At 43.1% G+C, this 18,526-nt stretch overlaps 1 protein-coding gene and 1 non-coding gene across 6 annotated transcripts in view; one reads left to right on the top strand and one right to left on the bottom strand.

The window, feature by feature from the left end:
• The window catches only part of RORA (RAR related orphan receptor A), a 694,742-nt gene that overhangs the window by 640,944 nt on the left and 35,272 nt on the right, over nt 1–18,526 (top strand). For all 5 annotated transcript variants that reach the window (XM_074366224.1, XM_074366223.1, XM_074366226.1 and 2 more), the window contains one exon: nt 17,856–17,941. In XM_074366224.1, coding sequence (XP_074222325.1) covers nt 17,856–17,941 — 86 coding nt within the window. The remainder of the gene's footprint in view (nt 1–17,855; nt 17,942–18,526) is intronic.
• On the bottom strand, nt 13,759–13,831 carry TRNAG-ACC (transfer RNA glycine (anticodon ACC)). The gene has a single exon. It is a non-coding gene; the product is annotated as a tRNA-Gly (tRNA).

The raw sequence follows: 18,526 nt of genomic DNA, 5'->3' as shown, positions 1-18,526 counted from the left end.
ATTGTAGTTTCAATTTATAATTTGAAAGCAGAGAAAACGAGTGAAATAAAAGAAGTTACCATAAAAGTATCACCAGATGTCCCACCCCCACCACACAGGCAATCTCTTGGTGAAAATTCACCTTGGCTGTCTAAAACTCATTGCAATAAAAAAAAGAAAAGTGATATTAAAAACAGGATACTACCACTTCAGCAAGTATGACACATATGTGATATCCTGGGAAATTATGAAATTTTTTCTTATCCAAAGTTCAGTAGCTCCCTCTTAGAGTTTTGAAAGCAAAGAATAGAGCATATACTGTTTTATATTTAGCCTGTTCCCCTGAAGCTTTGCTTGTTTCTTAAATTAATTCATGGGCAACCCATGAGGGGAGGAAAATAACAAAAGCAAAATAGATACGATCACGAATACCACTTCCTAACACTCCCAACCTAAGAAAAAAGCTTTATTTTCTTCTCTCTTGTGCCCCGCTTGATTGTATAGAGCAAAAAAAAAAAAAAAAAAAGGCAACTTTTTTAATGGACTTTTAATTCCACCAACACAACATGCTTAATTCCTCACTCCTCAGATATATCGAGAAGGCCAGAGTCTTTTCTGTTTTCAGAAGTGAGACACTGAACTTCATGAAGAACGTCCGCAGGAGCAATGTAAAGCTACTTTTTAAATGCACTACATTATTTTGTGTATTTTTATCCACTACATTATTTTGAATCAACCCTGGGTACCTTTAGGTATAATTATAGTATTTATATACTTCTTGCCCTCCAAAGTTTGAGGATTTCCTTATTTGCAATATTTCTCAGAAAGGAACACGTTCTCTCGTGGAAATTATGGGCTAACTGTAGCAAATTCAGGCCACCTGTTCATTTAAGAGTGCTGTATTTGTTTGAGTCCCTAGAACGGATTGCCCAAAGATCCTCTTTTGGAAAAGGACCAGCCCAGTGCCCAAAATGCCAGAGAGTGGAAAGTCATGGTCTGGAGGAGGGAGTGACTGCAGTGTTCGTGGAGACAGTGTTTTCGCATGACTGACATTAATGACAACCCAATGCTATGCGCTCACTGAATGTTTTCATTTCAGAAGAGCAGAAAAACCACTGAGTCCTTTCAAGTCGTCTTCTTTTACTGCGAAACCAGAAACCATGCCGACGACGGCTGGCAGTAATAACCTGTGTCCCAGCGGCAGGCTGTCTCAGGCCCCTTGTCATATAATTTTCTCATTTGTGTGTAGGTAGTTGTCGCAAACAGCTTAGTTTATTTCAGAGCATGACATCAGAACGCATGTTTTAATGCAGCAGGGGTGGGTCATGCAATCAGAATTTCCACCAGGTCCACGCTGACCGAACCGTGGTGTAAGGAGAGTGAAACAGGAGGCTCAGAGGTTCCTCCCAAAGTCATTTTCATTATTAGGTGATGAGGCTGATTTTATTTTAACAAATGTATTAGAAGGTGTGCTTCCACGTGAACGTTGCCCCTTCAAAGCAGTCAACCGGGTAGGGGAAACGTCTTTGCCAAAGACTCTGTCACGGCCGGAAACTAAGATGTGATTCCTCTCCTGGAACTGCTTTCATCTCCTTTAGCAAAGTTTCCATGTTCCCCATCGTGGCCATTGTTCTCCTGCAAAGATGAATCTGGTTTTTGAAAACAGTCAATAATTAATGGGATGAATAGAGAAGAAACTAGGCAAGGCTGTTTTCTTTTAATAAAAAAAAAAAAGTGCCTAGAGAGTGGCAAACTTGTCTCTCGCATCTCATCTCACCAGCACTGGGAGCAGGTGCAAAAGGAGTTCAGCGTCATTTGCGGCAATGACATCACGGCTTTGGAGACCCATCCCCCCTTTGGGGGAGCGGCTGGTCCCAGGGATTTGGCTGGAAGAAAATATTGGCCACTCATTTTCTTCTTCCAGAAAATTAATACGGCAGATAATGGCCACAACAAAGACAAAGGACAGTCAAAGACCATCCTCTCCCACAGACCAGAAGCATCTCCACACGTACAGGATGTGTCCAGGACCCAGAGCACCTCTCCCCGATTGTAGACATGTTCAACTATGTCAGAATTTCTACTTCCCTAAGAAAACCAAACAGTAAACAGTGAGTGTGGGAGGCTGAACGGAGGGAAAAGAATAGGGAAACTCCTGCCCAAGGGGACCAGGAATGGTGACGTTCATTGTCATGGTCTGATGGTGATCACGGGAGAATTTCTGACTTCAGCCACCAGTTCAGAAGTCACTGAAGAGGAAGAGCAGAGTGTGTTCATGGGGCAGCTCAGGGCTTTGACTGCAGACAGTGCAGCATCCCTGGTTCCAGGCTGGGCAAACCTCAGCTCCTCAGCCCGGGGTTCGAGGCAAGGGCACGCTGGGGGATTTGATGGGCATATGAGTTGTAGCCTTGAAGTCTTCTCCTTTGGAGACTACCCATGCTTTACCCTGTTTTGTAGTTTGGTGTGTTTGGGGGTATAAAACGGGCTTTCTTACCAGTTCATTGTTACAAGGCTTATGAAATGCTCCCCGTCCTCTTGTCCCTGTGCCTTTCTCCTAGGGGTTGTTTTGACTTGCTGCAGATGGGGAAAGGTAGCCACACTGGTGTCAAGCAAGCCGCAGCAGTCCTGTGGAAACCGTTCTTAGGCCTGCCACTCGCGGTCGCAAACCCTTGGCCCACTGGCCGTTTATACCCATCGTTAAAGTCTTTGTGACTAGTCCCTCCCAGTTTAGCAATTACTCTCTCAACAGACCCACCAAACAGTAATTCAAATGACAATATGAACTTAAATTCCTAGAATACTGAAATACATCGTGAGTTCAGGAAGCAAGTCCGTTGACCCTCGGGGTTTTCGGCTTTCTCCCTTATCGTCCTTTCTTGCTCTTCTTCTTTCGATTGTAGTTGAATAAAACGTGGGCCTGGCAAAGTCAGCAGGGATGGAGAAGTCACAGCTATCTGTCAGCTTAGGAGAGGAGTGAGACATCGTGGTGTCCGGTGGGACTGAGGGGCTCTTTGACCCCCTGACATAGGTTGGACAGAAGGCAGCCTGAGCACCACTTTCAAAGTTCGGTTTCCTCCATTTTAATCTCTTCGTTAAGGTCCCTTTAAGGAAAAGCTCCTGGAGTGACACCGTATGAAAGTTACACAGATCTTTTTAAAACATTGCTCTCCCTGTGCCTGAGAACTCCCTGCCTTATTGATGACATTATGTTTTTACAAAGTGCCCTGAACTTCTGTATAGGTTCTCAAAGAATATTTGTAAAATGATGCCCCAAGAAAGCATTCTTTGAAATGAATTAGTAATGTCCAGAAAGTCAAGAAAGAAAGGAAGTGAGGACAGAAAGGAACATAATAAGTTTGCTTTAAAACGCGCTGTGCTGTCTCACTGGGCAATAAAATGCACCTCTTGAGTGCTGTTTAGCTCCACAGACAGAGTCCTTCACTCTCAGGAAACATTTTGAAATGGACTGCTTTCTCTGGTCGAGTTACCTGCCTTGACACCAACAATGGTCAATTCTATGATAAATTAATCAGCTCTTCTTGTCTGACTGACAACTCAAAAAGCTGATTCCAAGAACAGGAAATTGTCTTCAATAGAAATACTGTTTGTTCACTTTAGAGGGTGGGGCAGGGGAAGGACTGGCCAAGCTTATTCTTCTGATGGATTTTAAAGGATGTTTCAAATGAATACTAATTCCTCACACGTGCTAGCCATCCTTCTGTTTACTGGTGGGTGTGTTTGAGGTGTTACTGATTCTTTTCAGACAAGCATACCAAGGTTATGCACCGAAAAAAATTCTGTCGCATCCAGAATTTCAATTTCAAAGTCTGAACACTTGTTCAAATAATTTTTCTCTAAGCCTTAATTTTTTTTTTTTTTTGAGTTCCAATTTTGGGCTTACTTTCAGTGACTGCTTTGAGTCCTTTTGAATAACAGGGAAGGCAGAACCAGGGCAGGTCAAGGTGACTAGTTAGGTTGATTTTCCTGGAGCACTGGACTGACTCCAGCCACCCCAACGTCTCACGGGGAAGGCTCTTGTTTACTGAATACACTTTTGTGTTACCACCAGACCTTGCCTCAGAAGTTACTTTCCAATGTCCTAATGGTCCCTGACATGGCCTTGGACTTGACCCTTGACACATAGGGCTTAAACAGTTATAGCTGGGAACTGTGTAGTTTGAGGTCCGAAAATGCTTCACTGATGGAGAAAGTTTTGTTCTGGAAAACAAAGAACCGTGGGAAACTGATTTGAATTTCTGATGCTGCCTGCCGTGGGCTTTGCCTCTACGGATTTAAAGCAAAAGCACACCTATCAGTGGCCTTCGAAGAGAGACAGAAAAATAAAAACAACCTGATTCTGTCCCAGCACATGCGACTGAAATTGTTTACCCTGAAGGGAAAAAAAAAAAAAAAGAACATTATTTTCCATCCACACCATGTTAGTCTCGTGTTGCCCTGTCTCTTCTATGTGGCAGGATGTGGTTTTGAAAGGAATTCTCTTTGATTGATAGTAGCAAACAGAAGGGAGGGGGCAGGTATGTAGAAACAGAATGTCCTAGCTCCAGTGGGTGCTCTGCCAGAACTTTCACTCCGGACCTTGAGGAGAACATTTCCTTTTCTAAACCAAAGTGCGATGGAAACGGACAAATTGGTTGTGAGGTGGGCTTCTCTTCCACATTCGAAGACTGCTTTTCCCTACTAGGTGCCACCTGCTGGGTTTGGCCATCAAAAAATGTCCCAGCTGTTGGGGAAATGGCAGATCAACTCATTCTCATCAAGTCGCAGAGGCATATAGGAGGACCGGATCTGGAAGATTACGTAGTGCAACTCTACACGCAAGACAGGGAGTGTCTGCACTCTCCCCTGTGGGGGAGGCGGAGCCCTGGAGAAAGATGGTTGCGGAGCTTCCCAGGTGACCGGTAAATGTCACTGGTTAGCCGGTCATTTTAGAGGCCTCCTACCCCTGTAGCTGGGCCCTTTCCGTGCTTCACCACACCACTCTTAGAAGCCTCTCTCCCGCTTCCTCTGCTCACTACCTCTTCAAGGTGCCAGCCTTGCTGTGGGCTCTACCTGGAAAGTGGGTGGCTGACTTAATCCTAGTGGCTTCTTTCCACCATGCGTTGTACCTGCTTAATGTTACCTCTCATATTATGCCCGTGCATTAGAAATAAAGCTGCCGGACTCCATGTCTGTCTCTGAAAGGAATATGATGACCCTTCCCTCTTCATTCCTCTGCTCGTTCCCTCAGCTTCGGTAGCAGCCCTTGCTGAATACTGCTGTCCTTGAAAGAAAGAGGAGTGATGATGATGATGGTGATGATGATGATGATGATGATGATGATGATGATGATGATGATGCTGCTGCTGCTGCTGCTGCTGCTAACGTTTACTGAGCACGTACTACGTGCTAGGCACAGATTCTACAGGTGCTTCGTTACTCTATTGTAAGGAGGTAGGGATCATTTTAAAGGCGAGGAAAATAAGGTGCAAAGAGATTAGGAAAGCTGCCCTGGTTCACACAGCTAGAAAGTGGCAGGCCAGGGATTCAACCCCAGCCTCTAGAGCTTGCAAAGTGAGTCTCTCCACTTGACCTTCAAAGTTGTTCTTTTCTTTCTTCTCTTTTTATTTTTATCTTATTTTTTATTGAAGTGTCTTCAGTTTACCATGTTGTGTCAATTTCTGGTGTACAGCCTAATGTTTCAGTCTATACATAAACATACATATATTTGTTTTCATATTCTTTTTCATTATAAATTACTACAAGATACTGAATATAGTTCCCTGTGCTATACAGTAGAAACTTGTTGTATATCTTGTAGTTCCAATAGTAAGAGATACTCTGCCAAAGTTCAGTAGATATTATGTGCGAATTGTTCTGTGTGTAGATGTAGTTTTTGTCATATTCGTGGGAGAGGGCGAGCACCGCGTCCTTCTGCTCCACCAATTTGGCAATCCCTAATCTCCTGTTAGAAGAGTGTCCTCTATCATCCTTAGTTCACATACAGTGAAGCTCAGGTAACAAGACGAAGCGGGCTAGTGGGTTCTGGATACCGTCTTTGCATCCTTAGTGCCTAGTCATGCAGCTTCCCAGCAAGTGGTGGTAGGACTTATAGCTGAAGAGATCTGTGTGCGAACATGTGGGACGTGTGTGTGTGTGTGTGTGTGTGTGTGTGTGTGTGTGTGTGTGTGCGCTTGCGTGCAATGATGTAAGATGGTAGCAGCCATGGACGTTAGAAAGGACCTGCTCTTCTGAGCTCCGGCCATGACAGAAAGCTGTGCCTGTAAGCAGCTGTTAGCAGTCAGAGTGTGTGTTTCCACCTGATGTGAATGGTGCTGCCATCACTTGTGAAGTGGATTTCAAAACCCTACCGTCCCCGAGTACCAAAGTGTGTGAATGGTGCACTTTTACTGCAAATTAGAAAAAGTCACTTATCCCAACGATAGTGTCGCACTCGCTCAAGCTCTCCTCAGTGACAGAGACACACATTGCCAAACGCTGGCTAGCAGAGAGGAGGATGTGCAGGGCAGTCGTGGGATGTCATCTGAAATGTTTGCAGGCGAAAGAGGCTCCTTGGATTATAGGAGCAGAAACTGAAAATGGAATAGGAGGGACAGTGTCGTGAATCTTATTTTGCTGTCTTTTCATGGCTCTGGAGTTCTGACCTCACCCCTAGAGCATGACTTACATAAAAATAGATAGCTTCAAGGTAAACCCTCAAGATATACATTTTCTTTTGCTGGGGAAAAAAAATGACATTTATTAGGTGTTTTAGTCTGTGAATTGATGCTTAGATGTCAGACCTTCTTAAAATAAATCTGACGGTCTCGAAGCTTGGTCCAGAGCACTCCTTCTCCTCATGTCTCACAATTACTTAATAACCTCAAGGCTCTGCTGCCTTTTTCTATATTTCCCTGTCCAACGAAGAAATAGCTACCAGCTCCTGCTTTCCCCCCTTGGGAACAGAGAAGACAGCTGTGCTTCAGCTATCAGCCCATATTGTTGTCCATTCTCTAGCTGATGTTATATATTATAACTAAGAATGGAAACAGTTCTATACTAAACAAGTTTTAAAAACATGCGTTTAGATATGGAGTCAGGAAAAACCATTCCAGTCATTTGTCTGGTCATTCCTATGTCTGGCTGAACTGATTGTCTTAGAAAAGCATTATCAAAGAGAATTTTTAAAAAATTACCATTGACCTGCAATCCAGAAATACATCTGTGATGAATCTGAAGGCTTAGAACTTGCCGTATGTGTTGTCTGGATGTCCTGGGCTATGTCCTGGGAATTGGCGGTGGAGAACCCAGTAGGATTTTTCTTCTAGGAGTTGGTCACTAATCCTTCAAGATCTTATAGTCTTAAAATGATTAATCTGACATCTCCATTTCTGCTTCTGGTAAGTCTAAATAATTTGTTTGTGATTTTTAATGAAAAGCAGACCCTTCCCTGGTCTCTTGCCCAGAACTCCGTTGTCCTTGTTAATTCCAGGGAGACTTTGTGGAGTGGGAAACAGGGCAGAGGTGGAGTGGGGATCTGGGCTGTGGGATAATCCTCTTAACCAGCCTCACCCACCAAAATGATCTGTGCACCAAGAAATGTTTGGTGTCACCAGTCTGTTCCTGTGGCTATGGACATGCTGTCATCTTAGTCCTCTATGGCTTAATTTAGAGGAAAGCCAAAGTATTTTCAGGGTTTAAAGTTACAAGTTATTTCCAATTTTTTTGCCATGACTCCAAACAATTTGGTTAGGGAAAATTTCTTAAATGACATGGTCTAATATTCAATGAATAGTAACTGATCTTCAAAGAAAAAAAAAAAAGCTAAGCTAATGGAAAGAACCAACAGGAATAGGTTCCTTTGCCTGGTGAGGTAGGATGACTTAACCTGGATTCCTGTTATTTTGACCTACTTTGGCACATCTTCAGCAGGTGGTGGTACGTTAAGGAGTCATAGAAATCGTGCAGCTGGAATTAGCAATCAGTTGGCGACCTTTTAGGCAGGAGCCTTTGGCCCTTTAAAGAGAATTCTGAGGCCAACAGAATGTTTTGACTGATTTATTCAGTGAACTGTGATGTTATCTGCTAAGCATACCATGAACCAGACTCATAAGAAGCCAGAAAACAAATAGATTTAAACCCATATCCTACTTGTTATAAGACCCATTTCTGTGTCAATGGATTTTTCCTGTCTTTGGACTTGTAACTGAATCACCAGGTTTGTTTACTTTTGCAACATTCCCTTAAAAAACATAAAATCTTACAAATTGAAATACCAGGGTCATAGGTGGCAGTGGCTTGAGATATGCATAGGCAGGTGTGAGGTTATCTCTTGGTCTAAGGTGTGAGAATTTTGGAGTGCTTATCTCTTGGTCTAAGATGTGAGAATTTTGAGGTGATGGTGTAATGTAAGGTTATTTCATAGAAGGCAGTAAGAGTAATTTTGATGTTTTTGGCAAAGCAGAAACTAGATAAGATCTCCAGTTTTGGTTTGGTTTTAGAGCTGTTCTTTTCTGTTGTTGTGAAAAACAGACTTTGAATGATGAGAGCAAAGAGCTGACCCCATTGCTCTCAACTGCGAGCAAAGGAAGACACAACCTAAATGTGGCACAATTGCTCTTGTTAAGGGGAAAAAAGGAATTGGTGTCTAGAGTGAGGCTGATCGCTAGAAAAGATTAGCGGCAGTTCTGTGAGTCAGATGACTTTTTTTAGGGTCTAGTATTATCCAGAATTATATAAGGGACACATACCTATTGTTGGAAAAGAAGTTTTTAGGAAATTCCCTCGATCATAGTCTAACCACTTAGTAAATTAAAGTGAGTACTTTTTCCTGCTGATGTGGAACAACAGTTAACAGCCCACACTGAGAGATCCAAGAGAAGGATTTTGATTAGACATTTCTGGTCTCAAGGTCCTAGAAAATCTCCAGGAACTATATATTGAAAAAAAATGTAGTTAATTCTAGAATCTTTATCCCAACCAAGAATAATTGGCTGAATGGCCAGTTACCTTTGTCTTAGTCCCTGATTTCACATAGCCCCACAAATCCTCAATACCAAATACGAGTGGAGGGTCATAGCTCAGGGGTAGGGTGCCTGCTTAGCATGCAGGAGGTCCTGAGTTCAATCCCCAGTAGCTCCATTTAAAAAATAAATAAATAAACTTAACTACCCCCCCTAAAAATAATTTAAAAAATTTTTAGTTTAAAAAAAATAAAACGACAAATATATTCTGTTGTTCCCAAAAGTGATAGCACAATTAGATTAGGAAAGACCAAAAAAAGAAAGAAAAAGAAAAGTTTTTATATGCTGATCTTAATGGCATCATCTTTTGTTGGGTGAGAATTTATTCAGTATTCGACCTACTGGATAGGTAAAGTGGAAGCAGCTTCTCTTGCTGTTTAATTATTGTATTCAAGGTTTAGTTGGTCACCAGGTGGCTAGAGAGAGAAAGAATCCATTGCCTTTAAATCGAGGTCTTCTGTGCATTACTGTGTAGTAGGAGAGTTCTAGAGAGAACTGCATCTAAAAATCAAAGCCATCCACTGCTCCTCTCTATGAGAAATCTGTTTCCTCTCTGATTTGACAGAACGTCCTCATCTAGGGACAAAAGCACTCATTTGGATTTGACTTTTAACAAAAATACCTGTGCATCAGGGAATGCGAGTCGGTTTCTCTGGAAGGCTTAATCTAGTAGGGATAGAAGCGTGTTACAAAGGATTAAGGTTCTGTTCCCATTGTCAGGGCTACCGGCACCGTCAGGGAGAGCCACAGGAGAGCGCGCGCCTGTCTTCCTCGCTCTGCACAGATCTCCTGCACACACAGCTCAGCCTGCTCCGAATTCACGTGGGGCCTCCTGGCCCAGCGTTTCAACGCTTCCGCGCCTAAGTCTTACGTGTATGAAGACAAAAGGAAATAGTCAAAGTTTCAAAACTCGAATTTTGTCATGTTGTAGGTTTAGTTTGCAAATGCTTGATCTCTTGACAGTTTGAGGTGTGTTTATGTGTATGTATCTGACAAGTATATGCAACACTTTTTATTTTTTAAAAAAATGGCTTTTAAAAAGCTGTTACCTTTTCAGCAGAAACCACTGTCATGATAAAGCTTTTAAGAAGGTGGCTTTAAGATAGTACATGAGGTTCAGGACTTCGGTGGGGATGGGGAGGCAGAGTAAGATGGGGACACAGAGTAAGGTGCAGGACCTTTTTTAAAATTATTATTTTTATTTTTTTGGAGAGGGAAGTCATTAGAGTTGGTTGGTTTGTTTGTTTAATAATGCAGGTACTGGGGAATTGAACCCAAGACCTCGTGCATGCCAAGCATGTGCTGTACCACTGAGCTCTACCTTGGCTCCAAGGATCCTTTTTTTTTTTTTTTTTTTGGTGGCTGTAATTTGACGGGATCCTTGAGTCACACATCAACTTAATACCAAGGCTGAGGATGTCAAAGGGCAATACGGATGTGTATTGCGTATAACAAGTGGGAATCGTGCCACGTCCGTGATGTGATGCCTCGGCAGGACTGCCTGAGCCCTGGGGAAGGTTTAGTTCAGTGACTGTGCATGTGACAGCTGTTATAGAGAGGTGACTTCTCCATCTCTGTGCTTTTTCTCTCCAGCTGAGACTGAGATAGTAACATCTGGACTCATCAGTCCCTCAGGAAGGCATTTTGGAAACCAGCAATTAAAAAGAGAACCTTTAAGTGAGTCTAGTTAGCAGACGAAAATTACAGTTCTGTGGATTTTTCTTTCTTCTCTTTGCGGCAGAACCTGTTGTGGGTAGTGAGGGCGCAGCGTCCTGGTCCTTGCCAAGAATGATATACCAAGCTTCCTGAAGCTTCCCATTTACACAAGGTCTTTTCATCTTCAAAGAGCCCTGCAAGCATTTATTTACCATCGCTTGCCTGGGAGGTAGGAGTTGTTCCCATTTTATAGATGGAGGAAGTGGAGGTGTCAGGGACTTGCTTGAGGCTACCCAGGGAGTCGAGAGTCAGAGGGAAATGCAGAAGGATTGCCGGCTCCTCTTCTTAGCTGGGTCAACCTCCTGCCCTTTTTCTCTCGTGACATTTCCCCTTGAGAGCCCCAGATTGATGATAATGTAAATCTAAAGGCATCAAATAATCCTGAGCAGGAAAAAGACACCAAGTCTGTCATGTGTGTGTGCGTGCACGCGCGCCTGTTTGTGTGTGTGTGTGTGTGTGTGTCTGCCTCTGCAGTTAAACCCTGGGAAATCTAGAGCTAGAGAAGAAGCCATTTAACCCTCCTGAGGTTCGTTTGCCACCTCTGTAGAATGGGGCTGCCTACTTCCGAGTTGTTGTGAACACTGAAATCAAAACAAGCTTATGAGGACAAAACCTTTAAAACCTGTTACAGAACTCTGCACATATCAGGCATTATTGTCGTTGCCAGAAATGACCATAAGACTGCTCTACCAAAGGGGCAGGGCTTTTCCAATTAGGGGGCCAATTGCTTTGGCGATGTTCAGCCAGGATCAAGGACTGTTTTCAAAGAACCCAAAATCAGTAGAAGAAAAGCCTCTGCCAGGGAAACATACTGGTATTATATGTAGTCTAAATTCAGCAGACAGAATGGCAGAACACGTGGATTATCAGTTTGCACAGGACGCAGCTGGAACTCGGCCCTCCCCACTCAGGAGGACTGTTGAACATGCCTGGGCTGTGAAACACAGCCATGCTGTGTACTTCCGGGTCTCTGGCCCAGGAGGACAGAATGTGCCAAACTGATCACAGCCCGCAGTCTGTTCCCCTCCCACCATGGAGGTGCGGTGAGAGCTCTCTGCAGACCCTTACGGTGGGTGGCCTGGGGCCTCCCGCAGCAGCAGGGAGAGCGTGGAGAGAGAAAAGTGCTCCCTTACTCCAGGCTGCCACGGCCACTGTGCCGCAGGGCTCACAGGCGGGTGAGTCTCAGCCTCGACTTTTGGCCCCTCGGCTGGGCTCCACTGGGCAGGGTCCTTCCCCTAGAACTAGAGGTGGCCAGACCCCAAGGGGCCATCAAATTCTAGAAGCTACGAGTCACCAAAGTCCCTCCAGGGAACCAGGTGAAGACTCCTCTCCACCAGCCTTGACCTGCAGGCCAGCCTGCCGTCCAGGCAGCTGCAGAAGCCTTTAATACCCCAGCAGTTTTAAACAGGGGATAAAATAGAGTGACTAATCCATAAAGGACTCAAGCCATTTTACTGAAAATAAAATCAAATGTCTTAGGGTTTTTCTTTTTAATCTTTATTGGTTTTTCTGCTTACAAAAGTCATACATGCTGGTTGTAAAAAAATTCAAACATTAGAGAAATCTGTAACATAGCAGGTGCAAAGGCCTCCATATTCTCAGCCCTCCAGGAAAAACACCATCCACAGACTGGTGTCAAGATAGTTGTTTTTTTCAAGCAGCAGTTCTTGATGGTTTTTGCAACACACACAAAATTGCTTGGCATTCGTGAGTGTGACATACTGTCATGGGTTTGGCCATTTCGTGAGTGTGACATACTGTCAAGGTTTGGCCATTTCCTGGCAAGTCAGCTATAATCCCGCCCTGTTCAGTCAAATTCAAGAAAGTATATATATGTGCAATGGAGCCTGAGTGAAAGATATTGTTGGGGTAAGCTTAGATCCATATTAGTTTATTTTTATATAAAGCAATAAAAAAACTTTAATTTTTTTTTACTATTATTAGTAACAAATTCCTTGTGACACATCCCACATTGATTGCAACATCCTGCTGTGTTGTAGCAAACAGTTGAATGCCAGCGTTGTAAAGGATTGCTGTAGTAGCTGGTATGAACTGCCTGTCATATTATTCGGAGGATAAGCAGCTTTTCTCTATCCCCACTTTGGAAAGAGCTTAAAGTCTGGAGAAAAGAATTTCATTTCGCTATAAGGCAGGATTTCTTATCAACAATAACAATAATAATAACTAAGTTTTGAGTGCCAGCTGTTTCTGAGTTGTGTGATGTGCATGTAGAGAAAAGACATACATAAAATGATCGTATGTGCTGTGGCATTTATACATCAGGTCATGGACTCTTCAGATATGAAACCAAGACTCAGAAAGGTAGGTTGAGTAATTTTCCCAGCCTTAAAATTGTTAAACATTGTTATTGGTCACCCTAAGGTCAAAAACCCTACTTGGAATTTTATAAAATGGAAAAGAATGCTCTTAGAAGGCTGATGATTATTTCCAGTTATAAACGAGTCAGGTAACTCCCCGAAAGATATCTTGACATCAGTTCTGAGTAGCATTAAGTTTAACCAAATTCCTTATGAAACGTCTTTTGATCCTCGGTTAATGGTTTCCTACCAAGAGCAGTGTGTTCCTGAAGTTTGTTATTGGAGCGATTTAGCTTCGGCTGTGCAGTGTGATGAGAAAGGGGGGCCTCTGAGTTAAAGAAAAGATGAAATGTGTCCAGTGTGTCCAGACGGTAGGCTTACGTCTTCCTAGCTCTCTGTCTTTGGGAAAGTTATTTAGCCTTTTTGAGCTTCAGTTTTCTCATCTCAGAAAATGCGGACCATGCTAATGAGGATAATAATGATACCATCTACTTCGTAGGGTTTTGGAAGTAGCAAGTACAATCATGCCTGACACATTAGAAGCCCAAATACATGTTAGATATCATTGATTATTATCAACCCATTTAGATTGTCATCGAGAGATCACTGTTCACTCACAGAATGAAGTGATGGGTCCAACACTTGTACGATTATATTTTTTTGTTTGTTTTCTTTGGGGGGGAGGAGGCAATTTTAGGTGTTTTTTTGTTTTGTTTTTCTCTTAATGGAGGTACCGGGGATTGAACCCAGGACCTCATGCGTGGTAAGCACGTGCTCTACCACTGAGCTATACCCTCCCCCCCACTACACAGTTGTATTTTTTAATTTTTTGGAGAATGGGCATTTTTCTCTGGACCAAGGTATCTCCAGAAATAGGTCCTGAGGAACAAATGAAGTGTTGAGAATGCCCATGTCTTGTTGATTTTCAGTGTAATTAAAAGTAAAAAGCAAACTTTCCTACAGAGGCGCAGCACTAAGCGGCAGTCCAGCCCAAGGACCACGTAGCCAGTCAGCACGCCTGCATTCCAGGGCTTCCTGCCGCCCCGTTGCCGCGTGTCGTCCGCTCCTTGAAACTGCAGGAATCTGCCTGGGCAGGTGTGGAGAGCCTGCTTGAATTATTTCGGGTGCATGAGAGAGCAGATTATTTAGGCAACAGAGCTGAAAATGTGGGCAAATTAGAATTTTTCATAGCGAGATTGTTCATCGTTAAGCCAATTCATGATCATGTGTGTGCATCTTGCTTCAGATATCCTATACACAATAAACCTCTTTGCTGCAATGAATATGGATGGGGACTAATTTCATCAATACTCTTGTGACAGTAGCGGTGTCTGACAGATTTCATCCTTTGAAATACTGGCTGAGTTAATGTGTGCAGTATATATATGGGCCGAGAGTCGTAATTTGTGTTAAAAGAAGATTATTTTGAAAAGACACAACATTGCCTGTTGGAAAATGGAAAAGCCTGAGGGACAGAAAGCAAAGGGCAAGGAGATTTTTAGTCCGTTTCTCTCTTACTGGTCTGAAAACTCAAATTTATGGCACTAAACTGCTTACCTTTTGAAAAATTTGTAAGGCAGTGACTACATTTTTTTTTTCCTCCTGGATACACTTGAATTCTGTAAATTGGCTAAAAGGTGGACGGAGGTGGCTTTTGTGTGTTGTTGGATTATATGGAAGACAGAGGAAGTATTCTGCTCCAATCTGCAAATGTTTGCTTTCTGGAAAGATCAACACGTGATCAGATCGCATTCAGAGAATTTGCCTTTTGGAGCAGGTGGATTTTAGTCATTTCCTAAAGAGCACTTGAAACTGAAATTGTCTTCTGAGATAAGAGAGCCACCCTGGGGGTAGGCTAGTGGGGTAGTTTAATCTGACCAGTCAGTATCTGAACCTGGCTCTGGAGAACCCTCCCATCAGCTCACCATGAGGTTCCTAAGGAAACTGATTCTAACTAATTCAGGATCTTCGGCCAACATTGCCCACTGGAGCCAAGCATAGTGGAGAGGAGGTGGGGGAAGGTCTCGGCAAATGGCCCTTTGCTTGAAAATACAGGACACTCTACAGTAAGTCCATTCATACCAAGCATCTTGGCCCCCAGAAGTCTTGTAAAATACGTCTCAGCTTGAGTTCCCTCCACATCTGAACGACCCTGGGAGCTGAAGCAAGGCTGACGGCCAGGAGTTGGGGGGCCTGACTCAGGCCACCCATCCTGTGCAGCAGTGGCACCAAACTCTGGCTTTGCACTACAGTGACTTTCCCACTACACCCACCCCCGCTCCCACCCTCTCCCCAACCAGGCTGTGAGCCACTGGGAGGGTGGGACCTACTGGGCCAGGATGGCAGTCCCGGGGCCTCCCCCATCATGAGCAGACTTCTCCACGTGAGACCTCCAGATCACTTGCAAGATTACAGGAGTGATTTTGGTCACTGCCTTAAGCATCATCGTGTCACTTCTCATGGGTAATCCACTTAGAGTCCAGGCAGAATGAACTGCAGTACATCATTTTCCATTTGATCCAGGTACAGGTTTACTCGGTGTCCCGTATCTGGCCTGTCCAGGGCTTTCCTATCTTATAAGGGCCTTAATACATGTGCTTGGCCTCCCTATGTTAAGATGGGATGAAAATGACTCTCGAAAGACCTCGGCTTAGTGCGTTTGCTGCTTTACTATCTCAGAGAGTTTTGATGCCGACTTCAACTAACGTCCCAGTGAGGTTTGTCTGTCTAATGTCTGTGATTACAGCTTGAGGTGAGACATAAGCAGAAGAAGCTGAGAGTCCGTCTTCTTTATTTCTCGTACAAATTACGTTTAATAGATGGTCCAAGTACTTCATGTTGCCTGATTAATCGATTCCTTAGGGCTTGGGGTGGGTGAGGCTGGTTCTGATTACAGACTAGTTAACTCATATGGGAACATCCAGGCAATAACTTCAGCTGGTAACATCTTGCAGAATTTCTCTCCTACCGCTTGGCTCTTGTGAGTCTCTAAAAAAATACTGAGCATAGCCGTCCCTCTTTTGAGTTGCAGGCAATCGGTGACACAAAACTTTGTCTTGACTGTATACTAAAAATATTGGAGGGGCAGAAGTGTGAAACATGATTGGGGTTCAGATGTCATAAAGAAGTTTCCTTGAAGAAATCAAGCTAGACTCCAAGATGAGGAAGCAGACTTGGAGATGATCACTTCTGTTCAACGTGATCTTATAACACGTTAAGTTGCATAAGGCAGAATAGACATATTAGGCAGTGAGCAAAGACACTGATGTGGGGGTATCGGAAGGCTTCAGGATTATGGCACGTTGATTGGATGTCAGACTTTGAGCAGTCTCTAACTTTGGGCAGTCAGACTCAGTTTTGGGCAGTCAGACTCAGTATGGCAACACTAAAAGTGGTTGATAGGAAAGGATTCTCCTTCTGGAATGGCCTGCCCTCCGTGAAGGTCACTGCAGTCCTTGCAGTGGTCCCATTGACGGGAAGTTAGCAGGTCCTCATGGTTTACAGTGAGGTTAAATCCAGAAATTTAACATGTGCTCTTTCAAAGCGTTCAATACAACATTGCATCAAATCCAGAGTAAGTGGTTGTGGAAGTGATCCCAGGATATGAGATTCCGCTGGAAGAAAGAGCGGGCTCTGTGTATATGTGTGTTATTTACTTCGTGCAACACATTCCTTGGACAAGCCATTGCTTTGTGTGAGGCATGGCGCTAGTAGGGGCTGTATGAAAATGAAATGCACTGGGGCACTTGCATTTGTGTGTTTGTGTGTGTGTGTGTGTCTTAGTAGATAATCTGACATGATATCCAGTCATAAAAACCACGGAAAATAAATTGAGTGTAATGGAGCATTCCAGGTAAACTGGCGAACGGTGCCGTCCTATACAGACAGCTCACTGTAGGTTCTTTATTTCACATATAAATTATATTTAATAGTTGTCCAAGTACTTTGTTTTGCCTAATTATTCTATTCCTTAGGTTATTTTTAATGCTTAATTATGTTCTTTCTAACTCTGCTCAATATATTTGTTTGCTTAGAAATGTGTTTTGTCATATTTGAGAGCTTTGGTGTAATATACCCTAATTATTTGGTTCTTCCTCCAGCATGAGGCACCTTTAAGTAATCAGTTGGTTAGAAACACACGCACGCTGTACCGAGAAATCAATTTCCAATGTTAAAGAACTCAGAAGCTACCTGTCCTGTTTGTCAGGATTCATCATTCTTAAATTCAGATAGGATATTAACTTTATGGCTGAAAGGTTTTGATCGTACAACAAATGGGCTAATTTTTAACACACGGCGACTATGTTAATTAAAAAAAGATGAGTAAGGAATTCTTACCGTCATATGTAACTTATTAGTGTTTTGAACGGAATCATTTTCCTGAGAAGTCTTGACTTTCTGGAGCATATTTTTCTCCGCCAGCCGAGCTACAATGCTCAGCCAAGACAGATTTATGACCTTTTAAACATAATGATGGAAAATGAGATGGGAGGAAACATTTTAGTATCTGCTTTGCTCTGAGGCCTAAACTGCGAACTCTCCCAGTTCTTGAAGGCTTTGAAATGCTGATTCCAGTCTTCTTGTGGGTTCTTAAACACCTTCTCAAATGACCCATTTTAATAACCCGAAAGCTATTATATAACGAGCAGCCATAATTTAGTCCAGTGCTCTAGGGGGACCCTCACAGTTCAGCAATGAATAGTTAATGCAGTATAATGTTTAGCAGGTTATTAGTTTTCACTATACAAATGCTGATCAGGGAACGCTTTTATAAGGTGTTTAAAAGAAAATGTAATTAACCGGTTGCGTGCTTCTGTTGCAGCTCAAATTGAAATTATTCCATGCAAGATCTGTGGAGACAAATCATCAGGGATCCATTATGGTGTCATTACATGTGAAGGCTGCAAGGTAAGCCTTTTTAATTGTTGTTTCCATTCGTGTTAGGATGTAGCTCTGTGATTTTTTTTTTTTTAACTTCTCTGTCTAAAAATTCAACTCCTTGGCATTTCGAGTGATGAGAAATGACAGGAGAAAATAAATATTTGGATGTTCATTACGACTGAGGAAGTTATGTCTGTTTTTACTCCTCCCATCGAAATAACGGGAGGCTGGTATCAGAAAAGGTTTCGAGCGCTGCTTGTTTGTCGCTTCCAGTCCCAGAACGGATTGATCTGGTGAACGATCTCTTTGGTTCTCTTTTTTCAAAAAAAAAAAAAAGAGATGACTCTAGACTTCCGTAATGTCCCTGTTATTAGCTTTATAAGAAGGCAGTTCCAAAAAGTTTGATGGGAATGCGATTGAGAGTCTTATTGTTGGCGCACAGATGTTGACACATCCGGCCAAATCTTGGCCGGGGTTTTGCAAAGAACCTGAGTTTCAGACTGGTGTCTCCCTTTGTCCCTGCTGTTTTGGGGCATGTCTTACCCTTTCAGCGACTGTTTCTTCATCTGCAAAGTGACATTCTCCCCACCTTTTAGACCCCTTCCAAGACTA

The sequence above is a fragment of the Camelus bactrianus genome, chromosome 6 (assembly GCF_048773025.1).
Source record: "Camelus bactrianus isolate YW-2024 breed Bactrian camel chromosome 6, ASM4877302v1, whole genome shotgun sequence".
NCBI classification, from domain to species: Eukaryota; Metazoa; Chordata; class Mammalia; order Artiodactyla; family Camelidae; genus Camelus; species Camelus bactrianus.
The sequence above is the reverse complement of the archived record's forward strand: the minus strand, read 5'-3'. Positions and strand labels throughout refer to the sequence as shown.